The following is a 23,741-nucleotide window of genomic DNA, read 5'->3' as shown; positions in this document are numbered from 1 at the left end:
TGAACTTTGCTCTGTAGCCCAGGAAGGTTTCAACATTTTGATCCTCACATCTCAGTCCCCCAAGTAGCTGAGATTGCAGGCTTGTGACACCAGACCAAAGTTTGCAGTTAACAGTTTCATCATTTTCCCGTGTGTTGCAGGGTGAGTGGAATAGATTGGACAAATAAGAGAACATTATGAATGAAAACCAAACTAAACAAAAAAATTTGAGATGGTGCTTTCACTAAAATGAAACAGTTCAGAAATGAATCATAATGGCAACAGTAAAATAACAAATGCCACGCTGTGAAGTTCATGGTGATACTTCAGAAGGAATAAATACAATCAGTTAAGTTCTTCCTGTTTCATGGAACTGGGAGCCATGTTTGAGGATTCATGGTATACAGATAGGATGTAAGGTTCTGGAGGGAGCAAAAATACAGTCTCTTCCTTCCTTGCAAACAGCAGAGAGGGAAGGAGAAGGACTGTCAAGGGCTTTGGAGCCTCTCGTATACAAACATATTATGGTGAGTCTCCCAGAGCCCTTTCCCGGGCTCTGGATATGAGCCCCTTTCCACTGGGGTATAAGCACAGAGTGACTTGATATCTCAAAATGTGTGACCCTGCTGATCAGAAGGTAAAAGACAGAAGCACAGGATGATTAGTACCTGACTGACTCATAATGCCCGTGGAAGTAGAAAAATATGTGTTGGGATTAATGGAGAGTGAAGCCAATTATTGGAACAATTTTGGGCAACTTTATACTATTCCGGGAAGAAAAGTTATAATACATTATCTGCGTCAGTAATAAAATTTACCATATATAAGTGTTAGGGAGATAGCTTAGTGGATAAAAGCATTTGCTATAGAAATATGAGGACCTGAATTCAAGTCTCCCAAACCCACGTGAATAGCTTGGTTGTTCACCTGCACTTGCAGCCTCAGCATTGTATCCGGTTAGGAAGGAAAGAGACAGAAGGATTGCTGGACTTTCTGACTGCCAATCAAACTCCAGGTTTATTGAGAGAACCTGTCTCTAAGGCGTAAGGAGGATTGTGGTAAAGTAGGACACATGCACCTGAACATACATGTGTGTTTACATCACACCTAAACATGTCATTTGCACATGTACACACACACACACAAATACAACTATAAGCATATATAGATTAAAAGGTCCTTTTATTTTGTCCATGTCTCCCAGGACAATGTGTTCTAAGATGAAGACGAGCTGGCACCGTGGAATTGATCCTGAACCTCTTTTCATGTTCTGCTTAGATTTGGCTCATGAGCTATCATCTCCTGAACAACACATTTCTGCAGAGGGTGGTGGATCCTAAGGCTAAACTTTTAGACATTTTTGCTTTTCCAGATTTCAAGTGTCCAGCATGGGAATGCAATTGTCTCTTTGCCCCGAGACTTTTTTTAATCTTTAGAGGCTCAGTTAGTGCTTTAGACCTTGTATCACTTGGCCCACATCACTTGCTGTATGAAAAAGAATGCCCCAAAGTTAGCAACACAAAGCAACAAATTTGGGGTTGTTAGAGATTGTCAGGAATTTAGACAACATTTTGCCAGGGCAGGGACTTTTGAAGGCTACAGTCATTGCAAGGCTTGACTAACTGAAGATCTTAATGTAAGCTTACTGAGAGAGATCCAATTGCTGATACGATCCAGCTCCTTCTGAGTTGTGGGACTAAGGGTCTCACTTCCTGGCCGGTTCTTGGGTGGTGCCACCCTCATTTTCTTGTCAAGGGTATTACCAGAATGATGCCAACCCTAAAGAGAGAGTGAGCCAAATAAAAGTTAATGTTTAATCTTAGAAACAACCCATTATCACCTTTGCATATCTTCTTAATTAGAAGCAAATCTTGGTAGGAATGTAGCTCAGTGATAGATTAGTGGCTTAGCACATTGGAAAGGAGGAGGAGGAAGGGTAATGGAGAAGGAGTAGCCAAGAGGAAGTGGAAGGGAGGAGAAAGAATAGGGGAAGAACAGTTAAAGTGAGAAGCAGAAGCACAGGTGTTGGAGGAGAGAGGAAAGGCAGGAGAAGGAAAGGGAAGACTGGAGGAGAAGGAGAGAAAGAGGAAAAGCAGAGGAGGAGAGGAGAAGGAGGAGGGGAGAAGAGGAATACTGGAAAAGAAGGAGGAAGAAGAGGAAGAGGTAGCATCAGCGAAGCCTCTACTAAAGGGGAGGGGATTACATAGGCTGTTGCCACCAGGAGTCTAACTGGAGGCCTTCCCAGGCACACACATGTAAGGCAGGCAAGCAGAGGCTTGTGCTACTCTTTCCCTCATTATCACTTTTCATATGTGTCCTTCTCAGTAAGTGCTTGGTGAAGCCTGGGGTGAAACTGAACAGAACATCAACTACTCTGCCAACTGAGCTACACCCCCAGACTCTTTGAGAGCATACAACGAAGAGTGAAATCATTAGCTGGGTGTAGTAGCACATACCTGTACCTCCAGCACTCAGGGAGGCAGAGGCAGGCGAATTTTTCTGAGTTCAAAACCAGCCTGGTCTACAAAGCAAGTCCAAGTCAGCCAACACTACACAGAGAAACTCTGTCTCCAAAAACCAATGGGGGTGGGGAGAGAGTGAAATCATTGAGTTGTTGCCTCAGAAGATCCTGATAAAGTCATTTCCTTTGTGGCTGTAGTAAGTTCTCACTTGCACTGTGAGATGGGCCCATTTTCTTGTCTTTGTTTTTACATAAAAGTCAATACATTAGTAGATTGTTTTAACTGACAACACAACTTTTTGAAGAATTCCTATAGTACTGGTTGGTTTTTTAGTTAATTAATTTTTCTATTAATCACAATTTATTCATTTTGTATCCCAGCTATAGCCCTCTCCATTGTCTGCTCCCAAACCCGACCTCCCTCCCTCTTCTCCTCCCATGGCCCTCACCCAGTCCACTGATAGGGGAGGTCCTCTTCCCCTTCCATCTGAGCCTAGCCCATCAGAACTCATCAGGAATGGCTGCATTGTCTTCCTTTGTGGCCTAGTAAGGCTGTCCTTCCATCAGGGGGAGGTGATCAAAGAGCCAGCCACTGAATTCATGTCAGAGACAGTCCCTGCTCCCCTTTCTCCCTAGGGAACTTACTTGGAAACAGCTGCCATGGGTGACATATGTCCAGGAGTTCTAAGTTATCTCCATGAATGGTCCTTGGTTGGAGTATCAGTCTCAGAAAAAATGCCTAGGCCCAGATTTTTTGGTTCTGTTGCTCTTCTTGTGGAACTTCTGTACCCTCCAGGTCTTTCTATATCCCCCTTCTTTCATAAGATTCCCTGCACTCTGCCCAAAGTTTGGTTATGAATCTCAGCATCTGGTTTAATACCTTGCTGGGAAGAGTCTTTCAGAGGCCCTCTGTGGTAGGCTCCTTTCCTATTCTGTTTTCTCCCTCTTCCAATGTCCATCCCATTTGCCTTTTTGAATGAGGATTGATCTTCTTACCCAGGGTTCTCCTTCTTGCTTAGCTTCTTTAGGTGTATGGATTATAGTATGTTTATCCTATATTATATCTCTAATATCCACTAATAAGTGAGTATATACCATGTGTCTTTGTGTTTTTGGGATAACTCACTCAGGATGATCTTTTCTAGTTCCCACCATTTGCATGCAAATTTCATGATTTTCTTTCTTTTTAATTGCTGAGTAGTATTCCATTGTGTAAATGTACTACAATTTCTTTGTCCACAACTCCATTGATGGACATGGGGCATAAGTCCAGATTTTGGCTATTATGAACAAAGCTGCTATGGACATGGTTGAGCAAATATCCTTGTTGTATAGTTGAGCATATTTTGGCTATATGCCTAGGAGTGGTATACCTGAATTTTGAGGAAGCAATATTCCTAATTGTCTGAGAAAGCACCAGATTGATTTCCAGAGTGGTTGTACAAGTTTACATTCCACCAGCAATGGAGGAGGGTTCCCCTTTCTCCACATCCTCTCCACAGGCATTGTCACTTGAATTTTTGATCTTAACCATTCTGATGGATGCAAAGTGTAATCTCAGGGTCATTTTGATTTGCATTTCCCTTATGACTAAGGATGTTGACCATTTCTCTGCCATTTGGTATTCCTCTATTGAGAATTCTCTGTTTAACTCTGTACTCCATTTTTAATGGGTTTGTTGCTGTTTAACTTCTTGCATATTTCATAGATTCTGGATATTAACCCTCTGTCAGATATAGGGTTGATGAAGATCCTTTCCCATTCTGTAGCCTGTCATTTGGTTCTGATTACACTGTCTTTTGCTTTAGAGAAGATTTTCAGCTTCATGAGGTCCCATTTATTGTGCTCTTCTAGCCTGTGCTGTTGGTGTTCTTTTCTCCTGTGCCAATGAATTCAAGAATCTTCCCCAATTTTTCTTCTAACAGATTTAGTATGTCTGGTTTTATGTTGAGGTCTTTGATCCTTGGACTTTAGTTTTGTGCAGGGTGATAAATATGGATGCATTTTCATTTTTCTATATGTAGACATCCAGTTAGACCAGCACCATTTGGTGAAGATGCTGTCTTTTTTTCCATTGTATGTTTTTGCTTCTTTGTCAAAGATCAAGAATCCATAGGTGTGTGAGTTTATTTCTGAGTTTTCTATTTGATTCCATTGATCCACCATTTTGTTTCTATGCCAGAACCATGGAGTTTTTATTAGCCTTGTTGTATATTGCCTTTACTATGTTTAGGTATGTGCCTTGTATCCTTGATCTCTTCAAGACTTTAAACATGAATGGGTGTTGGATTTTGTCAAATGCTTTTTCAGCATCTAAGGAGATGATCATATGTTTTTTCTCCTTCAGTATGTTTACATTGATGAATTTCTGTATATTGAACCACCCCTGCATGCCTGGAATGAAGCCTACTTGGTCATGGAGGATGATATTTTTTATGTGTTCTTGATTTGGTTTGCAAGTATTTTATTGAGTATTTTGCATCAAAGAGAGGTAGGTTTGAATTTCTCTCTTTTTTTGGTTCTTTGTGTGGTTTAGGTCTCAAGGTGAGTGTGGCTTCATAGAATCAGTTAGGTAAGGTCCCTTTTGTTTCTATTTAGTGGTACAGTTTGAAGAGAATTGGAGTTAGCTCTTCTTTGAAGGTCTGGTAGAATTCTGTGCTGAAACCATCTGGCCCTGGCCTTTTTTTTTTTTTTTTTTTTTTGAATGATGACTTTTGATGACTGCTTCTATTTCTTTGGGGGATATAGGACTATTTAATCTATTTATCTCATTTTGATTTGATTTTGGTAAATGGAGTCTATCAAGAAAATTGTCTACTTCATTTAGATTTTCAAATATTGTGGAAGATAGTCTTTTGTAGCAAGAGCTAATGATTGTATGGGTTTCCCCAGTGTCGTTATGTCCCCCGTTTTGTTTCTGATTTTGTTGATTTGGATAGTTTCTCTCTGCCTTTCAGTTACTTTGGCTAAGGGTTTGTCTATGTTGTTGTTTTCTCAAAAAAACAGCTCATGGTCTCATTGATTCTTTGAATTGTTTTCTTGTTTCTAATTCATTGACTTCAGCTGTGAATTTGATTATTTCCAATTGTCTACTCCTCTTGGGTGTGTCTGCTTCTGTTTTTTCCCCATGGCTTTAAGGTAGGCTGTTAATTTGCTTGTATGAGATGTCTCAAACTTCTTTCTGGAGGCACTTAATGCTTTCATTGTATCACATAAGTTTGGGTAAGATGTGCCTTCATTTTCATTGAGTTTTAGGAAATCTCTAATTCCTTTTTTTCATTTCTTCCCTAAGTTATCACTGAGTAGAGAGTTGTTTAGTTTCCCTGTATATGTAGACTTTTTGTTATTTCTGTTGTTGTTGATGTCTAGTTTTAGGCCATGGGGGTCTGATAGGATACAAGGGATTATTTCAGTCTTGTATCTGTTGAGGCTTGCTTTGCGCCCAGATATATAGTCAATTTTTGGGAAGTTTCCATGAGGTCTTGAGAAGAAGTTATAGTTTTTCTGAGTTTGGGTGAAAAGTTCTGTAGAGATTTATTATTTCCATTTGATTTAGGACTTGTGTAAGTGCCTTTAATTCCCTATTTGGCTTCTGTCTAGATGATCTGTCCCGTGGTGAGAATAGAGTGTTGAAGTCTCCCACTATTAAGGTGTTGGGATTGATGTGTGATTTCAACTTTAATAATGTTTCATTTACAAATGCAGGTGCTCTTGTATTTGGGACATAGATGGTCAGGACTATAATGTCTTCTTGTTGGATTTTTCCTTTGAGAATGAAGTTCCCCTCCTCATCTTTGTTGATGAATTTTGTTTGAAAGTCTATTTTATTAGGTATTAGGATAGCTACTCCAGCTTGTTTTCTGGTTCTGTTTGCTTGAAAAACCCTTTTCCAGCCCTTTACTCAGAGGTAGTGTTTATGTTTGTTGCAGAGGAGTGTTTCTTGGATGTAGGAGATTTTTGAATCCTGTTTCTGCAACCACTCTGTTAGTCTGTGTCTTTTTATTGGAGAGTTGAGTCCATTCATGTTGATAGACAATATTTGCCAGTGAATGTCAGTTCCTTTTATTGTGGAGTTGGTGGTGTTACTGTGTTTTTATGCTTGTGTTCTCTTCATTTTTCTTTTTTTGTTAAGTTATCTATATCCTGTGTTTTCTTGGGTGTAGTTTATTTCAATAGATTGGAGTTTTCCTTCTGGTATCTTCTGGAGGGCTGGGTTGCTGTGTAAATATTAAGTTTAGTTTTGTCATGGAATACTTTGTTTTCTCCATCTTTGTTGATTGAAAATTTTGCTGGGTGTAGTAGTCTGGGTTGGCATCTGTGGTCTCTTAGAGTCTGCATGACATCTGCCCAGGCCCTTCTGGCTTTCATGGTTTCTGTTGAGGAGTCTAGTATGATTCTTATAGGTCTACCTTTATTTGTTACTTGGCCTTTTTTCCTTTCTGCTTTTTATATTTTTTCTTTGTTTTGTAAATTTAGTGTTTTGACTATCATGTAACATGAGTTTCTTGTCTACTGTATTTGGTGTTCGGTAAGCCTCTTGTATGTTTACGGTATCTCTTTATTTATGTTGGAAAATTTTTCTTCTATGATTTTCTTGAAAATATTTTCCGGAACTTGGAGCCTGGAGTCCTGTTTTTAGTCTGTTCCTACTATTCTTACGTTTTGTCTTCATGGTGTCCTTGATTATTTGGATGTTTTATGTTAGGACCTTTCCTGATTTTATTTCTTTTTTGAGAGAAGTATTGATTTCTTTAATTGTGTCTTCAGTACTGAGATTCTCTCTTCCATATCTTGAATTCTGTTGGTGATGCTTATCTTTGTGGTTCCTGATCTTTTCTTCAAGTTTTCCAGCTCCAGGATTTTCTTTCTCCTGTTTTCTTTGTTGATTCTAATTCTGTTTTCATGTCCTGCACCATTTCCTTCATTTGTTTGAATGTGGATTCCTGTCTTTCCATGATGGCCTGTATATTTTTGTTTGTTTGTTTCTTCTCTACATACTTCTACTTGTGCCTCTACATGTGCCTCTGTTTCTTTGGCTGTATTTTCCTATATTTCTTTAAGAGCATTGTTCATTGCCTCTCTATATGCCTCTACTTGCGTGCTTCTATTTGTTTGGCTCTGTTTGCCTGTATTTCTTTGAGAGCTTTGTTTGTTTTTGCTTGATGTGCCTCTAATAACAGGATAAGCATAGATTTGAGATAATTTTCCTTTGTTTCCAATGAATTAAAATATCCATCAATTTTGGGGGTTGCTGGTAAAGCCATGATGTCCTGATTTTTGTTGGATGTGTTCTTATGCTAACTTTCGGCCATCTGCTTATCTGTAACCTTCACTGTTTGCTCCTGAAGTCTGTACCTCAGACTGGATCATCTGTCTCTTTTGTCAGGTGTATTCTTCAGGAAGATGAGAGAGGTCCACTGGTTTGAGAGGGGATGTTGGTGTTTCAGCTGTATCTAAGGGAGGAAGGTTACAAACACATGTGCGCAAGTGTGGGAGTGTACGTGGAAGTGGGCCTTGAAAGCGAGGGTGCTAGAGCATGTAGATTCCTGGAAAGTTGGAGAGTAAGCACACATGAGGGGTGCTGGCTCAGTAAGGTGGTGCAGTGTGTAAGCACAGGTGCCCTTAATACATCAGTGGCCCACAGGCCAGACATACTGTCCTCCAGGTATTCTGTCTGGGTTGCCACCGTCTTGGCTCCAGGAATTGTTTGCCTGGACTCCACTGGGAGATCCACAGAATAGGGGCTTCAATGTTGAGAACGCTGTTCCAAGGATCCTTATGTTTCCCACAGTATGGGTGTGGGTGGGAGGGATCCAATGTCTGGCTGCTAGAAGGACTCTGGACCTGGGGCTTTGCATGTACTCACTTGAAGGTGAAATCACATGAATGTGCAATCACTTGCTTTTAGGCCTTATTGGAAGACACTGAGGTTCCCCCTCTTCTCTAATCTCAGATTTGGGCCCACAGGGGCAAATGAAATGTTGAGATTTGTCAGCTTAGGGGTGTCCACTGTTTGTCCTCCAGGCAGGAAGACCCATACTTGGGGCCTCTGCCTTCTTAGTCACAGAACAGTGAGGCTCCTGCTGGGCAGCTGCAGACCTGGGAAGCCTGTATAACCCCTGCCTCTGCTGTCTCAGTCACTGAGCAAGGAGGCTCCTATTTTCAGCAGTAGCTGCTGCTGTGTCAGTCACAGAGCAGGGAGTCTCCTGTTTGGGGCAGCTGCTGTCCACCAAAGCTGCAGACCTGGGGGGCCAGTACAGCAGCTGCCTCTGTTGTCTCAGTCACCAAGCAGGGAGGCTTGTACAGGGGGCAACCACTGCTGCCTCAGCTGAGCAGGGTAAGGGAAACTGCAGGGGGACCAAATATTCACCACTCTCAAGCCCCGGAGAGGAGATGTCCATGGGTGACCTGGATCCAAACTGTCCCAGCTCAATGGTTGTCCCCTCTCTCCCAGGAAGCCTCAATGTCGATTTTATGGCTCCAGCTGCCCCCCTCCCCCTTTACCAGTTTTGGAGTTTCAGATTCTGTGCCCCTCAGATATATGGTGCATGCTGGTCACCACCATCTTGGCTCCTCACTGGTTGTTTTTTTTATATAGCTGAAAAGTAACCCGAGGGTACTGTTGCCTTTTACCCATTTTGAGACTGTTTCTTTTCTTCCAGGGATGGCCTGTAAACATCATTACAGCAGACCATGTATCTCCACTCCACGAAGCATGCCTTAGGGGTCATCTTTCTTGTGCAAATGTTTTACTAAGTCATGGGGCTCAGGTATGTAGAACTTAAATAATAGGAAAAAAAACAGCGTTAAAAAAGAAAGAAACAAAGAAAGAAAAGTGGCTATTTCTGTCTCTTTAAATAATTTTCAGTACCTTTTTTTGGTCTGGTTTGAAATGTGATGAGTGATATGTTTCAAGAGTATTATGCTCATCGACTGTATATGCTTTATCAGGAGCTGAGATACTTAAATTCTTAGCTAGAAAGTTGTATTAGTTATTTTTTTGTTGCTGTGATAAAATACCAAGCCAGAGTAACATATGGAAGAAAGAGTTTACTTGGGTTTACAATTCCAAAGAAATAAGAGTCCATGATGGTGGAGAGGCATGATTGCAAGCAGCAGGAATCTGAGAACGAAAATCTTCTAAAGCAAACAAGAAGCATAGAAGGAAGTGAGACCATGAATAGTCCCACCTACTAGGGACTAAGTGTTCAAATACCTGAGCTTATGGAGAATATTTTCTTCATCATCATCATCATTGTCGTCTTTGTCTTCTTCATCTTATCCTCCTTCTCTTCTTCTTCCTCCTCCTCCTCCTCCTTTCTTCTTTGACAGAGAGTCTCTGTGTAGCCCTGGTTGTCCTGGAACTGGAATGTGGCCTCAAAGTCAGTGATTCTCTTTTCTTTGCCTCCTAAATGCTGGGATTAAAGACATGCACCATCACACCTAGTCTATAGGTCTAATACAAACCACCACAAAAGTTGTGCTTAGAGTCTGAAGCGTTCTTTTTTTCTTTTTTAACCAGACAACATTACTACATATTGCTACATAATTGTTATTGCTCTGCTTTCATGTGGCAGGGAAGATCAAAGGGAGCTTCCTATAGGAAATGATGTCTAATGTGAAATAGAGTGTCCTTAGAACCAGCTGGCCAAATGTTGAGTTAAAGGAAAGTAAGGGCTTCCATTCACAAGATAAAACAAACACAAAAGCCTGGAAGTGAAATTGGGCAATATGCATCAATCCATATCTTAGAGCAAGAGAATAGAGTGTGTGAAAAGGCTTCTTGTCACTTATGACAAAACCACATACAAAAGAAGTAACTGGAATAGTAATATTAATGAAACAGTCACTCTAGGTTCCTGTGGTATTATGGGACCTTGAGAAGGAACATCTCCTTGAAATTTGCACTCTTTATCTTGTACACCATCTAGGTCTTGGCTTTCCAAGACCTTGAAAGAGAGTGTGGTGGTGAATTCAGTCTCTCCCCCCACAAAACTGCATTTAACAAATGCACCCAATTATATGAAAAGATAGAAGTGTCCATGTATATTTTGGCTTGCTATCTACTGTTTCTTTGTAGCTCAAACATTATGACATGGATGCCAGCTTGTATATTTCTGTGAGATTTCTAGCATTAGAAAAAAATAGATCTGAAATCTATAGTTTTCAGTCTTTTTTTATTTTAATTTTTATTATTAATTACATTTTATTTAGTTTTCAGTCTTGTTAAAAACCAGTTCGGTATCTGTTTGCAACTATATTTAGGTAGCATATTGACTGACTATATAGATTCTTTGACTCAGCCCTACCATCTTACCAATTCTGTCATTAATGAATGAACTGAATAAAATCTTTGATATGTGTTAAGCATATTTGAGTGAGAATCATCATTTTAAATGAGAAAAAAAGATTTTTAAAATCAATTTTGGATTACTCTAGCTACTGTCTAAGAAAGATGCCTAAAATAGAGATGTTAATTTGTAAGCTATGCTATGGAAATCATCACAACTAGTTTCAAAGTTCATGACCCCAAGAAGGGAAGGGTGGTGATAGAATATTCAGTAACATCATTACTACTTTATGTTGTATACTTTGTTCTTTTTTTTTTTCCATGACAAACTTCCAGAATTTGGTGGCCCTTGTTTTATATAAAAAGGTGGAATGTAAGGATCAGAGAAGTTAAAAAAAAACAAAAAACTGAACACTTAGAAAGTAGAAGGATTAACTTTGAATTCTGTCCACATCAGTCTCTATCTTCTAACTGGAATTGTTTTTTTTTTTTTTCTCCCCACAGGTGAATGGCATGACTATCGATTGGCGAACTCCCTTGTATAATGCTTGCATTAATGGCAGTCAGGAATGTGTAAATTTGCTGCTTCAGTATGGAGCCACTCTCCACCCTGAGAGTGATTTGGCCTCTCCCATCCACGAGGCGGCTAAGCGAGGTAAACCCATTGGGAACTTTAGGGTTTTACCCAGTCCTTCAAGGAAGCTCTTACTTACTGAAATAGGAAAGAGAGAGAGAGAGAGAGAGAGAGAGAGAGAGAGAGAGAGAGAGACTTTAGAGTCATAGGTTTCAAAGGGTGCCTGGTTGGAGGAGCACCCATATGATGGGGCTTGCAAATGCAGACTTTTGGGTCCTGCTCCTGCCCCATTTAATCCATCCCTCACCTCATGATGGCTCTGACACACATTTAATTTTGAGAATCACTCTTTTAGAGCCATACATCTAGAAAAGGGTATGATAAATACATAGTAAACTATGGATCATTGTGGAATACCTCATCCCATAGAAATCAAGCTTTTTACAGCTAGCGCATCTTTAGTTGTATGCAGCAATAGGTTTCATACTAACGTTTTCAATCAAGGCTATCATGTACCTCACCTATATTCCACTCTATTTCCCTTTCCTTCCTCCAGCCTTCTTCCTCTTTTCAAGTAGCCTCCTTTCTACTTGTGTGGAGTGTATGCACGCACAAGCTGCATGGGTGCATGCGCGCGCGCGCGCGCGTGTGTGTGTGTGTGTAATCTAGGTTCCACATATTAGTAAATGTTTAGTTTTGCATTTGTTTTTCTATTTTGCTTAACATGATGCTCTCCAATTCCCTCCATTCATTCACGCAAACAGTATAATCTCATTCTTTCTTTCTTTCTTTTTTTTTTTTATGGCAGAATAAAACTCCGTGTTGTGCATGTACCACATATATATATATATATATATATATATATATATATATATATTCAGCTTTGAACTCTGATGAAAACAACTCAAGGGAGAAATGGTTTATTTTAGCTCTCAGTTCTATGCTTTCACTAGACTTAGTTTGCTAGACTGGGCCTTGTCCCCATGGGATTTGACAGCTTATAAGAGTTGTCTGTGCTCACTGGGGCCTATTCCTTTATGAGCTGTAAGCTTCCTTCCCTGTCTGTTATACATTCCACGTCCTCCTTCAGGGCTATTGTTGGCCTTGTTTCTCCATGGCACTTTTAAAATCAGACTGGTTATAAGCACACAGTTAACAAAAGTGAATCACTGCTGGTTGCTTCTCATGGCTAGTGGCTACAGGTGCCATTCCACTTGCAGCTGCAGGTGACATTTTGTTGATATTGGGAGTCTGCTCTTTGGCTGACCCTCCTTTTTTGTCAACCAAAACAAAAGCTTAATTCTCCTCTTCATGGGAGGAGATGAATGGGCTAGGCTGTCTAATGGGGACATCCTAATATATTTGGAGCAGGCATTTACTCTTACACCAGTGTTTAAAATTATTCTCCATTCTACATAAAAGAATATGGATTTTGATTGCTGGATATATTGGGTATACATTTAAACAACAACACATAGGAATTATTGTATAACGAATTGATGCTATAACCCCCCCCTTTTTTTGTTGTCGGATTTTAGGCCATGTTAAGTGCATAGAGTCCCTTGCAGCTTATGGAGCCGATATTGATTACTACATCAGCCACCTGGGAACTCCCCTGTACGTGGCTTGTAAAAATCAGCAGTTAGACTGTGCCAAGAAACTTCTTCAGTTAGGTAAGGAAAATGAGGAATGAAAATGTAGAGTAAATTAAGTGAATCTTAAAGATCCTTTTGTCATACTAGAGGAAAGAGTGTGGGCAAGGGGATTGAGCGAAACCACCCTGTTCTGATGGGAAGTTGTTTTACACTGTTCACATTTCAGTTCTTTCACTTCAAACTAGCATGACAACAAAGAAGAAGATGATACCATCCATACATTTTTCCAGGCTGGTCCTCATTTATCACTAGTTTTTCCTCCCTTTTCTTTGTCTCTCTCTCTCTAGCTGGACAATCCTAAGTTCTGCAAAGCTTGCAAAGCTGCTGGGTTTGCAACTTTTGCTGACTTTTTCTGTTTGGGACTGTCTTCCACAGTTCTTTCTGATTAAGAAATTACTCTGCCGTAAACATTTTCTCTCTTGAGATATACTACAATTTCTTTGCACCTCCTTATGGTTGTCATTTCAACTCTGGGAACACTATTGCAACTCTTTCATTATCTGAATTTTGGTCCTTCTTTAAGACTCCAGGAGTCTCTCCTCGACACTATTTTCATATTCCCTATTTCTTTTCACTTATTTTGTAGCAATTATTTTATTTTATTTTTTGGTAGCACTTTTCATTCGCCTGTTCTCTCTGCCACTCTCATTCCTTCCTATTAATTTAGGTATGTTTTAAGCTTTGAGGCATTTAAAGCTCTTATCCAGGACACAGCCATATTTGTCACCTCTCACAAAGTAAATTTACTATTCAAAATAATCCAGTTAACATGTGTTGAGTGGGCATCAGTGTTTGTGGAGGGAGTCCACAGCTCAGATAAAAGTGTGAGCCTGTACATACCTCAGTTGAGTACCAGGCTCTGAGCAGGCGTGAGCATTTACTCAGAGGGTGGAGGCAGAATTGGGAAGGGATGGTCACAGAAATCCACCTTACTCCTAAAGAGAACTTGCCATCCTTCCTGTGGCAACGGGATTCCTTATTCCAACTTGGGAAAAAGAAATGCCTCCCTGAATTGGTTGTGTTTAATGACCCAGCTCACATAGTATCAAGTCCCATGGCTTTAAATGCAGCGCTGGTTGCTTAGTGTATGAATTTGGCTTCCTGATGAATGGAGGCTTTTGCCATCTAACCTCCTTCTTGGTCCGTGCTATATTGATCATGAACTTTCAGTTTTCATTGTACCCAGGTTTTTCTTGATTGTATCATGCCCATTGACTCCCTATGCTGCACAGCTCACGTACTTTCAGTCACGTTGTCAAATACATTTTCCTTTTATTATATTTGTATGAAAGTGTGCATGCTCATGGGGTGGGGGGATGTACATGTGTATGCGTGTGTGTATGTGTGTGTGCTCAAGGAGACCAGAGGTCAACCTTAGGTATTGTTCCTCAGGAGCCATCTAGTTTGGTATTGGAACTCGTCTCTCACTGAGACCTGGGGCTCACTGATTAAGCTAGGCCAGCTTCAAGGATCTGTTTCCATTCCTCAGCATGCTGGGATTAAAAGCATGTGCCACCGCACAAACATTTTTTTTCTCTGAGTCCTGGAGAGTGAACCCAGATTCTCGTCCTTTCATGACAAGCACTCCACCAACAGAACTGTATATTCAGTGTCCAATTTCCTTATTTATATTAAATGACATAAAATAAAATCAGTCCTCAATCTCCCCAAATTGTGTTCATTAGAATTTCCCATATTTAAAAATATTTTGAGATTCTGTGTTTTAGGGGATGGCTAGACACTACTCTTTGATGACTGTTTGTTCTTGTGACTATTTAGGAGCATCTGTGGATCAAGGCAAAGGCTTGGACTCTCCTCTCCATGTGGTGGCTAGGTTGTTCAGTGGGGAGCTTGTGCACCTGCTCATGGACTTTGGAGCAAATGCTTACGCTAAGAACGCTGAAGGCAAACGTCCTGTGGAGCTGGTGCCTCTGGGGAGTCCTCTGTTCGAGAGCTTCTTGGAGAGAGAAGGTGCCTCTCATTTGCCCAGAACTAAGCCCTAACCCATAGAGACTCCTTTTGATCTCTAGTGTGAGCCCAGTATTAAATAAGTTTCTAACTTTCAATCTTATAAAAGAGCACTCTGCCCATCACCATGCAGGGGTGATAATTTGGGGAGATTGAGAACTGATTTTATTTTATGTCATTTAATATAAATAAGGAAATTGGACACTGAATATACAGTTCTGTTGGTGGAGTGCTTGTCATGAAAGTATGAGAATCTGGGTTCAATCTCCAGCACCCAGAAAAAAAAAGTGTGTGCAGTAGCACATGCTTTTAATCCCAGCATTCTGAGGAATGGAAACAAGGCACATAATTGCTTCTGAAATAAATAGCCTTTTTGTTGTTTCATATGTTGGAGTCAGCCTGGTGTGCTAGGTTTTAAAGAAGTCAGATATTATTTAAAAATATTTGATATTAAAGTTAACCAAAGCACGATTTTTAGAGCAGTGGTTCTCAACCTTCCCAATGGTGCGACCCTTTAATACAGTTCCTCCTGTGGTGGTGACTGGCAACCATAAAATTATTGTCGTTGCTACTTCCTAACCGTACTGTTGCTACTGCTATGAACTGTAATGTAAATATCTGTGTTTTCTGATGGTCTTAGGAGACCCCTGTGAAATAGTTGTTTGACTCCCCGAAGGAGTCATTACCCACGAATTGGGAAAGCTTCTTTAGAGTGATTTAGCAGAAGGCTCCTAGTGATTGTCTGATTACCCAGGCTGTCTAAACTGTCCTGTACATGAGTCAAACCACTGAGGAATTGATTGCTGTGGTGAAGATGCAGCTAACTGAGAGTTTAGGGCTTTTGCTTAACGACTCACAACAATCAAGAGATACTTATTCTTGCAAGCTTACTACAACTCCTCCATACATAAGAACTCACAATCTCACCAAATAACTAAACAATGGTGTAGCACAGAAGAAGGGGCAAAGACCTCTGCAGATTGTGAGGATACCTGATTGCATTCTTAAATCTTGGAGACCATCTAGGATCTGCCTTCTTACTTGGGTATTGATTGTGCTGTTTTTGGAATGTGGGACTTTGAAGCAGGCTTTCCTACCTGAAGGACTCTAATGTCAAATAAGCTGTTAGTGTCTTCCTGCAAGCTGAGAAGTAGGGCTGGCCCTGAGTAGAGTGATAAAATGGACCTAGGGTTTCTTTCTACTTCCATTGTGCCAGGGCAGTTGTCTATCTTGCAGTTTTCTGCACTCCTTAGCATTGCTGCCAGGCTAAGAAAGACTGATGTAGGCAGAAGGAATCAACCAGAGACCTCTTTCCATTAAACTGTGGCATAATTATTGAGCATTTCTGTCTGCATTTTGGTGATTTCTTGTTTTGGAAAAAAAAATCTATGTAGACATACAGGGCTGCTTTCTCTTATAGTTCCTCAGGGCCCACAGAAATACTTTGATTTCTATTAAAACATCAGAAAGATGAATAAAACCTAACCAATATTATATTCATCTTCATACTAACAGTTGTAGAATAAAAGTTTTAGTATTTTTAATTGGGAATGTGATACACAGAGGCAGTTGCGTCTCAGGGACCACTAAAGTCACATAGTGGGATGACTCCTTCCTCTTCATATAGTCTTGTAAGATTTTCAAATTGTCTTTGTTGGTATTTTATTTTCTATTTCTTTCTCTTTTTTTGATTCAGGGTCTCTCAATGTACTCCTAGCTGTTCTGACACTATGTAGATCAGGCTAGCCTTGAACTCACAAAGATACCTCTGCCTCTGCATGACTGTTGGGATTAAAGGTGCCGCCATGCCTGGCTTAGAGTTTTCTTTCTACTTCATTTTCCAAAGCTATTGTTAGAAACCTGAGTTATCCTTTATTTCTTTATTTCACACTTGACGTGGTGACAGTAGGACCTATGATTTTACTGGTTTAGGAGTGTAGCTTGGTGGTAGAGCACATACTTACTATAATGAAACACTCTAGGTTTCATCGAAAGGAACCTCAAACAAAATGTAATTTGCCATAGAAGAAAATCACCTCTGTTTTGCCTTTACAAGTCACTTTTAGGATTCTGGTGAGGCAGTTTTAAGCAGACCCACTGGAAATGATCTCAGGCAAGCACAAATAGTTAGACCTGCAGATGTAATACATCAGTTTCTGTCTCCGGGTTTCCTTTATTAGTCATCTTACCTGATGTTTGCTTTGTGCTCAGGGAAGCAACTTAATTAAGTCACTGTCTTTCTTCAAGGGTAGGGGGACTATGGAGTATTAGCAGTGACTTAATTGTGCTCTGAGTTGGGCTTTGCGTATTACAGGTAAAATCCTCCCTTTCTTTGGAAGCTAAGAGAAAGGATTTCAAGATTCTTCTTGCTCTTGGCACCTAAAACAGTGTTCTCTCATGGCACAGATTGAAATCGTGAAACGACTCCCAACAACCTTACTCTGAAGTCCTCTTCTGAGGACCTCCCACAGTTGTCTCTGAAAGTGCATCTGGCACACGATTTATTAGTCACATCCTCTTAACACTCCTTAGTGAAGTTAAGTTAGCTTCCATGTCTCCCGAAGTGTATGCTGTGAAGTTTGTGGGTCTGTGCCTTGAACATAATTTGAAAGGTGCCCTAACTTCCAACCAATCCCTTCTAGAAAGTGTTCTTAGGACCCATCTAGATTATCCACTTTTCTCTGACTATATTTGTCTTCACTTCTTGTTCTCAATCACCTGAGAAACTTGTAGCTAAGTTTACTTGTAGCTTGTGTTGAAGCTGCAAGACAGTAGAGCCCACAATTGCAATTTTAAGATGGACTTTACAGTAGAATCACCCAGGCCCATGCTTCAACAAAATCCAGATGCACAGGCACAAAACAACAATAACTGAAACAATGTCTCTGGGGTAGGACACAGCATCAAGTTTAAACTTCCCCAACTCCAGCCAAATCTAAATTGTACCTTGGATTGAAGGCTGTTGTTTTCTGGAATTATTATGGGTATATAGTTTTCTTTTAAAAAATTAACAAAAAAAGAATTTTCATTTTAATTTGTTTTAAGGAGCGGGGTTGGGGGTGGGGATTATACCTTGCCTTTTATACTGTAATATGGGTTCTCATTTGGTACCATTGACAGGTGGAGTCAGGAACTGTGTTATACATAGATGCTAGGAAGTAATGCTATCATTTTCTCAAGTTCATGGTAATCAAAAGTGTCTCAAGATGTTGACTAATGTCCTCTAGAGAGAAAATACTGCTCTTTTCTTTTTCCCTACAAAGCCTGTTGAAACCACCAACCTAAACTATAAACTCTTGGATGTTCCCTATGGAAGTTTATGTAAGTTCACTTTTCACCCATGAGCTAAAGTTTAAAGTGAACTAATAAAAACTTTTAAAAAATATTTTATTTTATTAATTACACTTTATTCACTTTGTATCCCCCCACACAGGAGGAGGTGATCAAAGAGCAGGCCAATCAGATTATGTCAGAGGCAGTCCCTCTTCCCATTACTATGGAACCCACTTGGACACTAAAGTGCCATGGGCTACATCTGTGCAGGGGTTCTAGGTTATCTCCATGCATGGTACTTGGTTGGAGTATGAGTCTCTGGGAAGACCACTGTGTTCAAATTCTCTGGTTCTGTTGCTCTCCTTGTGGGGTTCCTGTCCTCTCCAGCTCTTACTATATCCCACTTCTTACATAAGATTCCATGCACTCTGCCCAACAGTTGGCCATAAGTCTCAGTGTCTGCTTTTATAGTCTGCAGGGCAGAGGCTTTCAGAAGCCCTCTGTAGCAGGTTCCTAGGTTGTTTCCTGTTTTCTTCTTCTCTGATGTCCATCCTCTTTACCTTTCAGGATGGGGATTGAGCGTTTTAGTCAGGGCCCTCTCTCTTGATTAGTTTCTTTAGATGTACAGATTATAGTAGGTTTATCCTATGTTATATGTCTATATAAGTGAGTAAATACCGTGCGTGTCTTTCTGCTTCTGGGACAGCTCACTCAGGATGATCTTTTCCAGTTCCCACCATTTACCTGCAAATTTCCTGATTTCCTTATTTTTCATTGCTGAGTAATATTCCATTGTGTAGATGTACCACAATTTCTGCATCCATTCTTCAGTTGAGGGGCATCTGGGCTGTTTCCAGCTTCTGGCTATTACAAATAAAGCTGCTACAAACATGGTTGAGCAAATGTCCTTATTGTGTATTTGAGCCTCTTTTGGATACATGCCTAGGAGTAGTATGGCTGGATCTTGAGGAAGCGCTATTCCTAGTTGTCTGAGAAAGCACCAGATTGATTTCCAGAGTGGTTGTACAAGTTTACATTCCCACCAGCAGTGGAGGAGGCTTCCCCTTTCTCCACAACCTCTCCAGCTTAGCATAAATGTTTTTATATACTTACAGAACAGAAAAATCTTTAAATTGCTAAAATTATAACATAAACATAATTGCATCTAGAAATATGATTTAAATTTTTAAGATTAAAATACTATGAAATGTTAACTTTATTTTTTATGATTGGAATTTTTGTATGGCTCTTTAATTCCCAAGTTAGTTTCCTTAAACCTCAGTTAGTGAGGTAAGCCTTTAAATATCTTTCACTAGTCTTAAATGAAAATCCAATGAGGGATGGAGATGGCTGAGCAGTTAAGAGTGCTTCCTGTTACTGCAGAAGATTGAGGTTCTGTCCCCAGCACCCACATCTGGCAGCTTACAACCATCTGTAACATACATGATCTTATGCTCATTATACACATGCATATAGATAAAAAAACAACAAAAAAACCTCAAAGATCAAATGATTTTACTTCAGTTAAATACAGGAAAAGAGAGAACATGGTCTCAAAATGTCTCCTTCATATATGTAAATAACAATCAGTAAAAAAGAGACCATGAATTTAAAAAGGAGAGGTTATGAGACTGTTTGAATGGAAGGAGGAATTGATGTAATTATATTATAATTAAAAAAAATAAAAGTAAAATCACAAGGGAACATGGTCTTAAGCATGTAGTATTTCTGTATAAGAATGTTATATATCTCATGATAAGGCAGTCCCAGATCAGCCAAACCAATGTGTGACTTGTTCATGTCCTTTCTCCAGGACCCCCGTCTCTGATGCAATTATGCCGCCTGAGAATCCGGAAATGCTTTGGCATTCGGCAGCATCATAAGATTTGTGGACTCCTGATTCCAGAAGACCTGAAGCACTTCATTTTACACCTTTAATTGTGCATGGAGTGGATCCACAAACAACTGAAAAATGCTGTTGAAACTTCTACCGCTGAAGTTTCAGATAAATTTGTTTATAATGTTTGTCTAGTGTTTTCTTTTTAGTTCTTTTTTTTCAGTAAGACCTTTAATTTCAATAAGTGCACAGCAGGTACATTCTATTATTGGTTAGAGAATGTGAAGACTGCCTGTCTTCTGCTTAAACATGACTGTCTAAAAATAGCTATTGGTTTTGAAGATGTTGTATATGCCAGTCACTAAGCAAGGAGCACTTTGTATTTCACCTAGTTGAACCTTCACAGCAAACTGCCCAGGTGAGTACTATTTACTACCTCAGGTAATACTCCGAAGCCCAGACTGATCAATATATCTAATTAACCATATCAAGGACAGAGGAGCCAGACACAAATGTAAATTATCGGTTGTTAACTTGGTCAGTTTCAGCTAAGACAGAATTTTCTGTTATTATGGTCCTGGCTCGATCTCTATGACATGGAAAAGGAGACAACGATGGACAATGTTTCTTTGCTTGTGTCTATGCTGTTAACCTTTTGTCACTGTATGGCATGATTGTGGCTGCATTAGATAGTAGATTTACTAAGGGGATTTGTACTACTGGGAATTCTCAGTTGTGCATGATCTGGCATCTAGCTGGTTGGAGACTAGGGTTTTCCTAACAATTATATGCTCACAGAATAGCTTCTCAACCACAACACAGCATTATCCAGGTCAATATGCAGAAACTTGCATTGGACAGGAAGTCTTCCTGAGATCGTCAGTTAACACATTTTAACTGCTTTTCACTTTCAAATTTATGAGAAACCTAAGGTGCAGTTTAGTGTGGATGGCTGTAGTTCTGTCTGGAAGAGATGAACTTGAAGTTCCATTATACCATTATAAGGAAAGAAAATATTGTAACTATTTAAGGAAAATCGTTACGTATGAGATCACCTATGGCCTTAAATGACCCCCAAATTAACTTGCTGTATGAAAAAGTATAGAAAACTGTTCTAAAATTTCCAACAAGTTCTTCCAGAAGATGGCACTATTGCCACATACATGTTCAAGCAAAAGCTTTGCTGCTCATAAATGACCAGCCACAAAATGGTTGCATCTATGTATGTGGACCTATCTGCATTGCCCCCGTGGCACGCCTGGGTTGGCTACCCAGAGGCTATTTAAGCTGTGGGCTGGCCTGGCTTTCCCCGGGGTCCGAGGATTGTTCAATGTTCCTGAATAAACTGCATTGAAAAAAAAAAAAAAAAAAAAAAGAGTCTCCGGAAATTTCCATTTGGGAATGAAAACTTTGTGGAGATAGATTCTACTGACACGGTTTCTTTCTCTGGTGTTATAGCCTATGTAGTTGTAGTTTGAATAAAGACCTTCCCCTCTCTAGTTTGTCTGCTTCTTAACTTACCTTTACTTTTGCTACTCAGAATTTATAGATAGCTAATGAACAGAAATATTCCTGCACCTTGCTGGTTTATTCCATTCCATTCAGTCACTGAGTTTGTTTAATCAGGGATTACTTAGTGAGTGCCTTTGTCTGTGCCAGGCTCTATTTTAGACATGAAGGAGACAAAAGTTAATGAGATAGGCATATTCTAACAACATATACTATTTTCCAGCTCTCACATTCTAGTCAATGAGTCTTGCTCAGGGTCAGGAGTTGTAGGTATTTTGCCAGTGTTTTCTTTTGGAAAACATCGGTTTAAGGCTATGAAATTGGTCCAGAAAGTGCAAACATGACAACCCAAGTCCCCATGATGAATTTCAGAACCCATGTTGGGCCTGGCAGCAATCATTTTTCAAACCTGTGCCAGCAGGGTCAAAGATAATCTATCCATAATACAAAGCTGCAGGCAGGTTCACCAGAGACCCTGTCTCAAAGGAGATGTTCACACGTGAACACTGGATACACACACACACATACAACACTCACCATCAATCAAGCAATGGCCTGGTGTTTCACATAAAATGTCTCAGACAAACCCTTTCTTTGGTAATCCAAAACAGAATTACTAGAAATTTCTTCATAGGTATTATAGGCAATTAAGCAATTCACAAATCCATACAACAAATAGTTATCTTCTCAAAAATGCCACCACCACGTCCCTTGTTGCAATTTAGGGAAATGCTAAAGTGCTTCATTTAGTTATACTCAGAACACTCCACTTTTGTGTGGATGTGATTGCATTTACCAGTGGTGTACATCTTTGAATGCTTGATTAACCTGAGGCCATGCAACCATTTATATCCTTAAATCTGTATAAATCATACTTAACCCTCCCCCAACACACACACTGTCCTGGCTAGTTTTATGTCAAGTTGACATAAACTAAAGTCACCTGAGAGGAAGGAACCTCAAATGAGAAAATTCCTCCATAAGATTGTGTTGTAGGTAAGCCTGTAGGTCATTTTGCTGATTGATGATTGACATGGGAGGGCCCACCCTGTGGGTAGTGCCACCTCTGGGCCAGTGATCTTGAGTTCTATAAGAAAACAGCAGACTGATGAGCGAGCTAGTAAACAGCACTCATTCATGGCCTATACATCCACTTCCTGCCTCCAGGTTCTTGCCCTATTTGAGTTTCTGTCCTGACTGCCTTTGATGATGAATTATGATATGGAAATAGGAAGCAAAATAAACTCATTCCTCCTCAAGTTGCTTTTGGTCATGTCTTTTTTCACAACACTAAAAACCTTAAGATACCCACTACAGGAATGATGAATGTGAGTGTAGCTTCATGATGCCATTTTTTTAAAAAACTACTAAGCACGTTTATCTCTCTTTAGATCAAAACTTAACGTATTACATAGACTAACATATTGTTGCTTTGCAATATTTTTCTTGTTTTGGTTCAGTAGGTGTACATGGCTAGCATAATTCATGTTATGATGAATGAAGAAAGCAAGAGAAAAGGACTGGAAAAGGATTGCTTTTTAATTCTACCTTTGGCTGACATGTCTGTACTCTGTATACCAGTCTAAAGTGGTCAGTCAATAAATAGACTCTCAGGGTTCAGGAACAAGGAACCAAAGTGTGCTCAGCTGTTTATTCTGGATTTATCCCAGCCTTTGGGTTTCAAAATAAGATCAGGTTAGCATCATATGTAGCAAAGTAGCTCCTATTTCTCAGGGTCACTAAAAGGTAGGCATGTTGCATTAGTGACTTATATTAATCTTAAAACTCCTATCCCCATTCCACAGACAGTGGTACAGAAGGGCTAAGGGAATTCTAAAGAGTCCCTCTTAGAAAGTAGTAAAGCCAGGGTTCAGCTCAGAAGCCAAATCTCCTACCAATCACATGCTTTGTCCTGCCTTTTCTTTAGTAAAACACGGAGTTCTGCTTCATGGGTCCTAAACACCCTTCCCAGTTTCCTAGTGGTCCTTGGAACGTGGATTGAAAAGCAGGTTCTAAATCAAAGGTCACACTGTGATACTGAGAAGCAATATAATGTTTAGGTCTGCACATTACACAGTGCTTTATGGGATCACATGATTCAGCCTTAGAGACCCCAAACATGTTAACTCTTGGGGCAAGTCAGCCTTGTCTTTCCAGGGGGTCAAGTAGATTTAGTAAAACACCATCCTAGAAGG

At 40.0% G+C, this 23,741-nt stretch overlaps 1 protein-coding gene across 2 annotated transcripts in view; it reads left to right on the top strand.

The window, feature by feature from the left end:
- Positions 1-21,412, top strand: part of Asb9 (ankyrin repeat and SOCS box containing 9) — a 41,321-nt gene extending 19,909 nt beyond the window's left edge. For both annotated transcript variants that reach the window (XM_021628911.2, XM_060375024.1), the window contains exons 3-7: positions 9,103-9,210; positions 11,235-11,385; positions 12,843-12,977; positions 14,739-14,930; positions 20,014-21,412. In XM_021628911.2, coding sequence (XP_021484586.1) covers positions 9,103-9,210; positions 11,235-11,385; positions 12,843-12,977; positions 14,739-14,930; positions 20,014-20,138 — 711 coding nt within the window. In that variant the 3' untranslated portion in view covers positions 20,139-21,412. The remainder of the gene's footprint in view (positions 1-9,102; positions 9,211-11,234; positions 11,386-12,842; positions 12,978-14,738; positions 14,931-20,013) is intronic.
- Positions 21,413-23,741: the final 2,329 nt, after the last annotated feature.

Source organism: Meriones unguiculatus, chromosome X, assembly GCF_030254825.1.
Source record: "Meriones unguiculatus strain TT.TT164.6M chromosome X, Bangor_MerUng_6.1, whole genome shotgun sequence".
Classification (NCBI taxonomy): Eukaryota; Metazoa; Chordata; class Mammalia; order Rodentia; family Muridae; genus Meriones; species Meriones unguiculatus.
The sequence above is the reverse complement of the archived record's forward strand: the minus strand, read 5'-3'. Positions and strand labels throughout refer to the sequence as shown.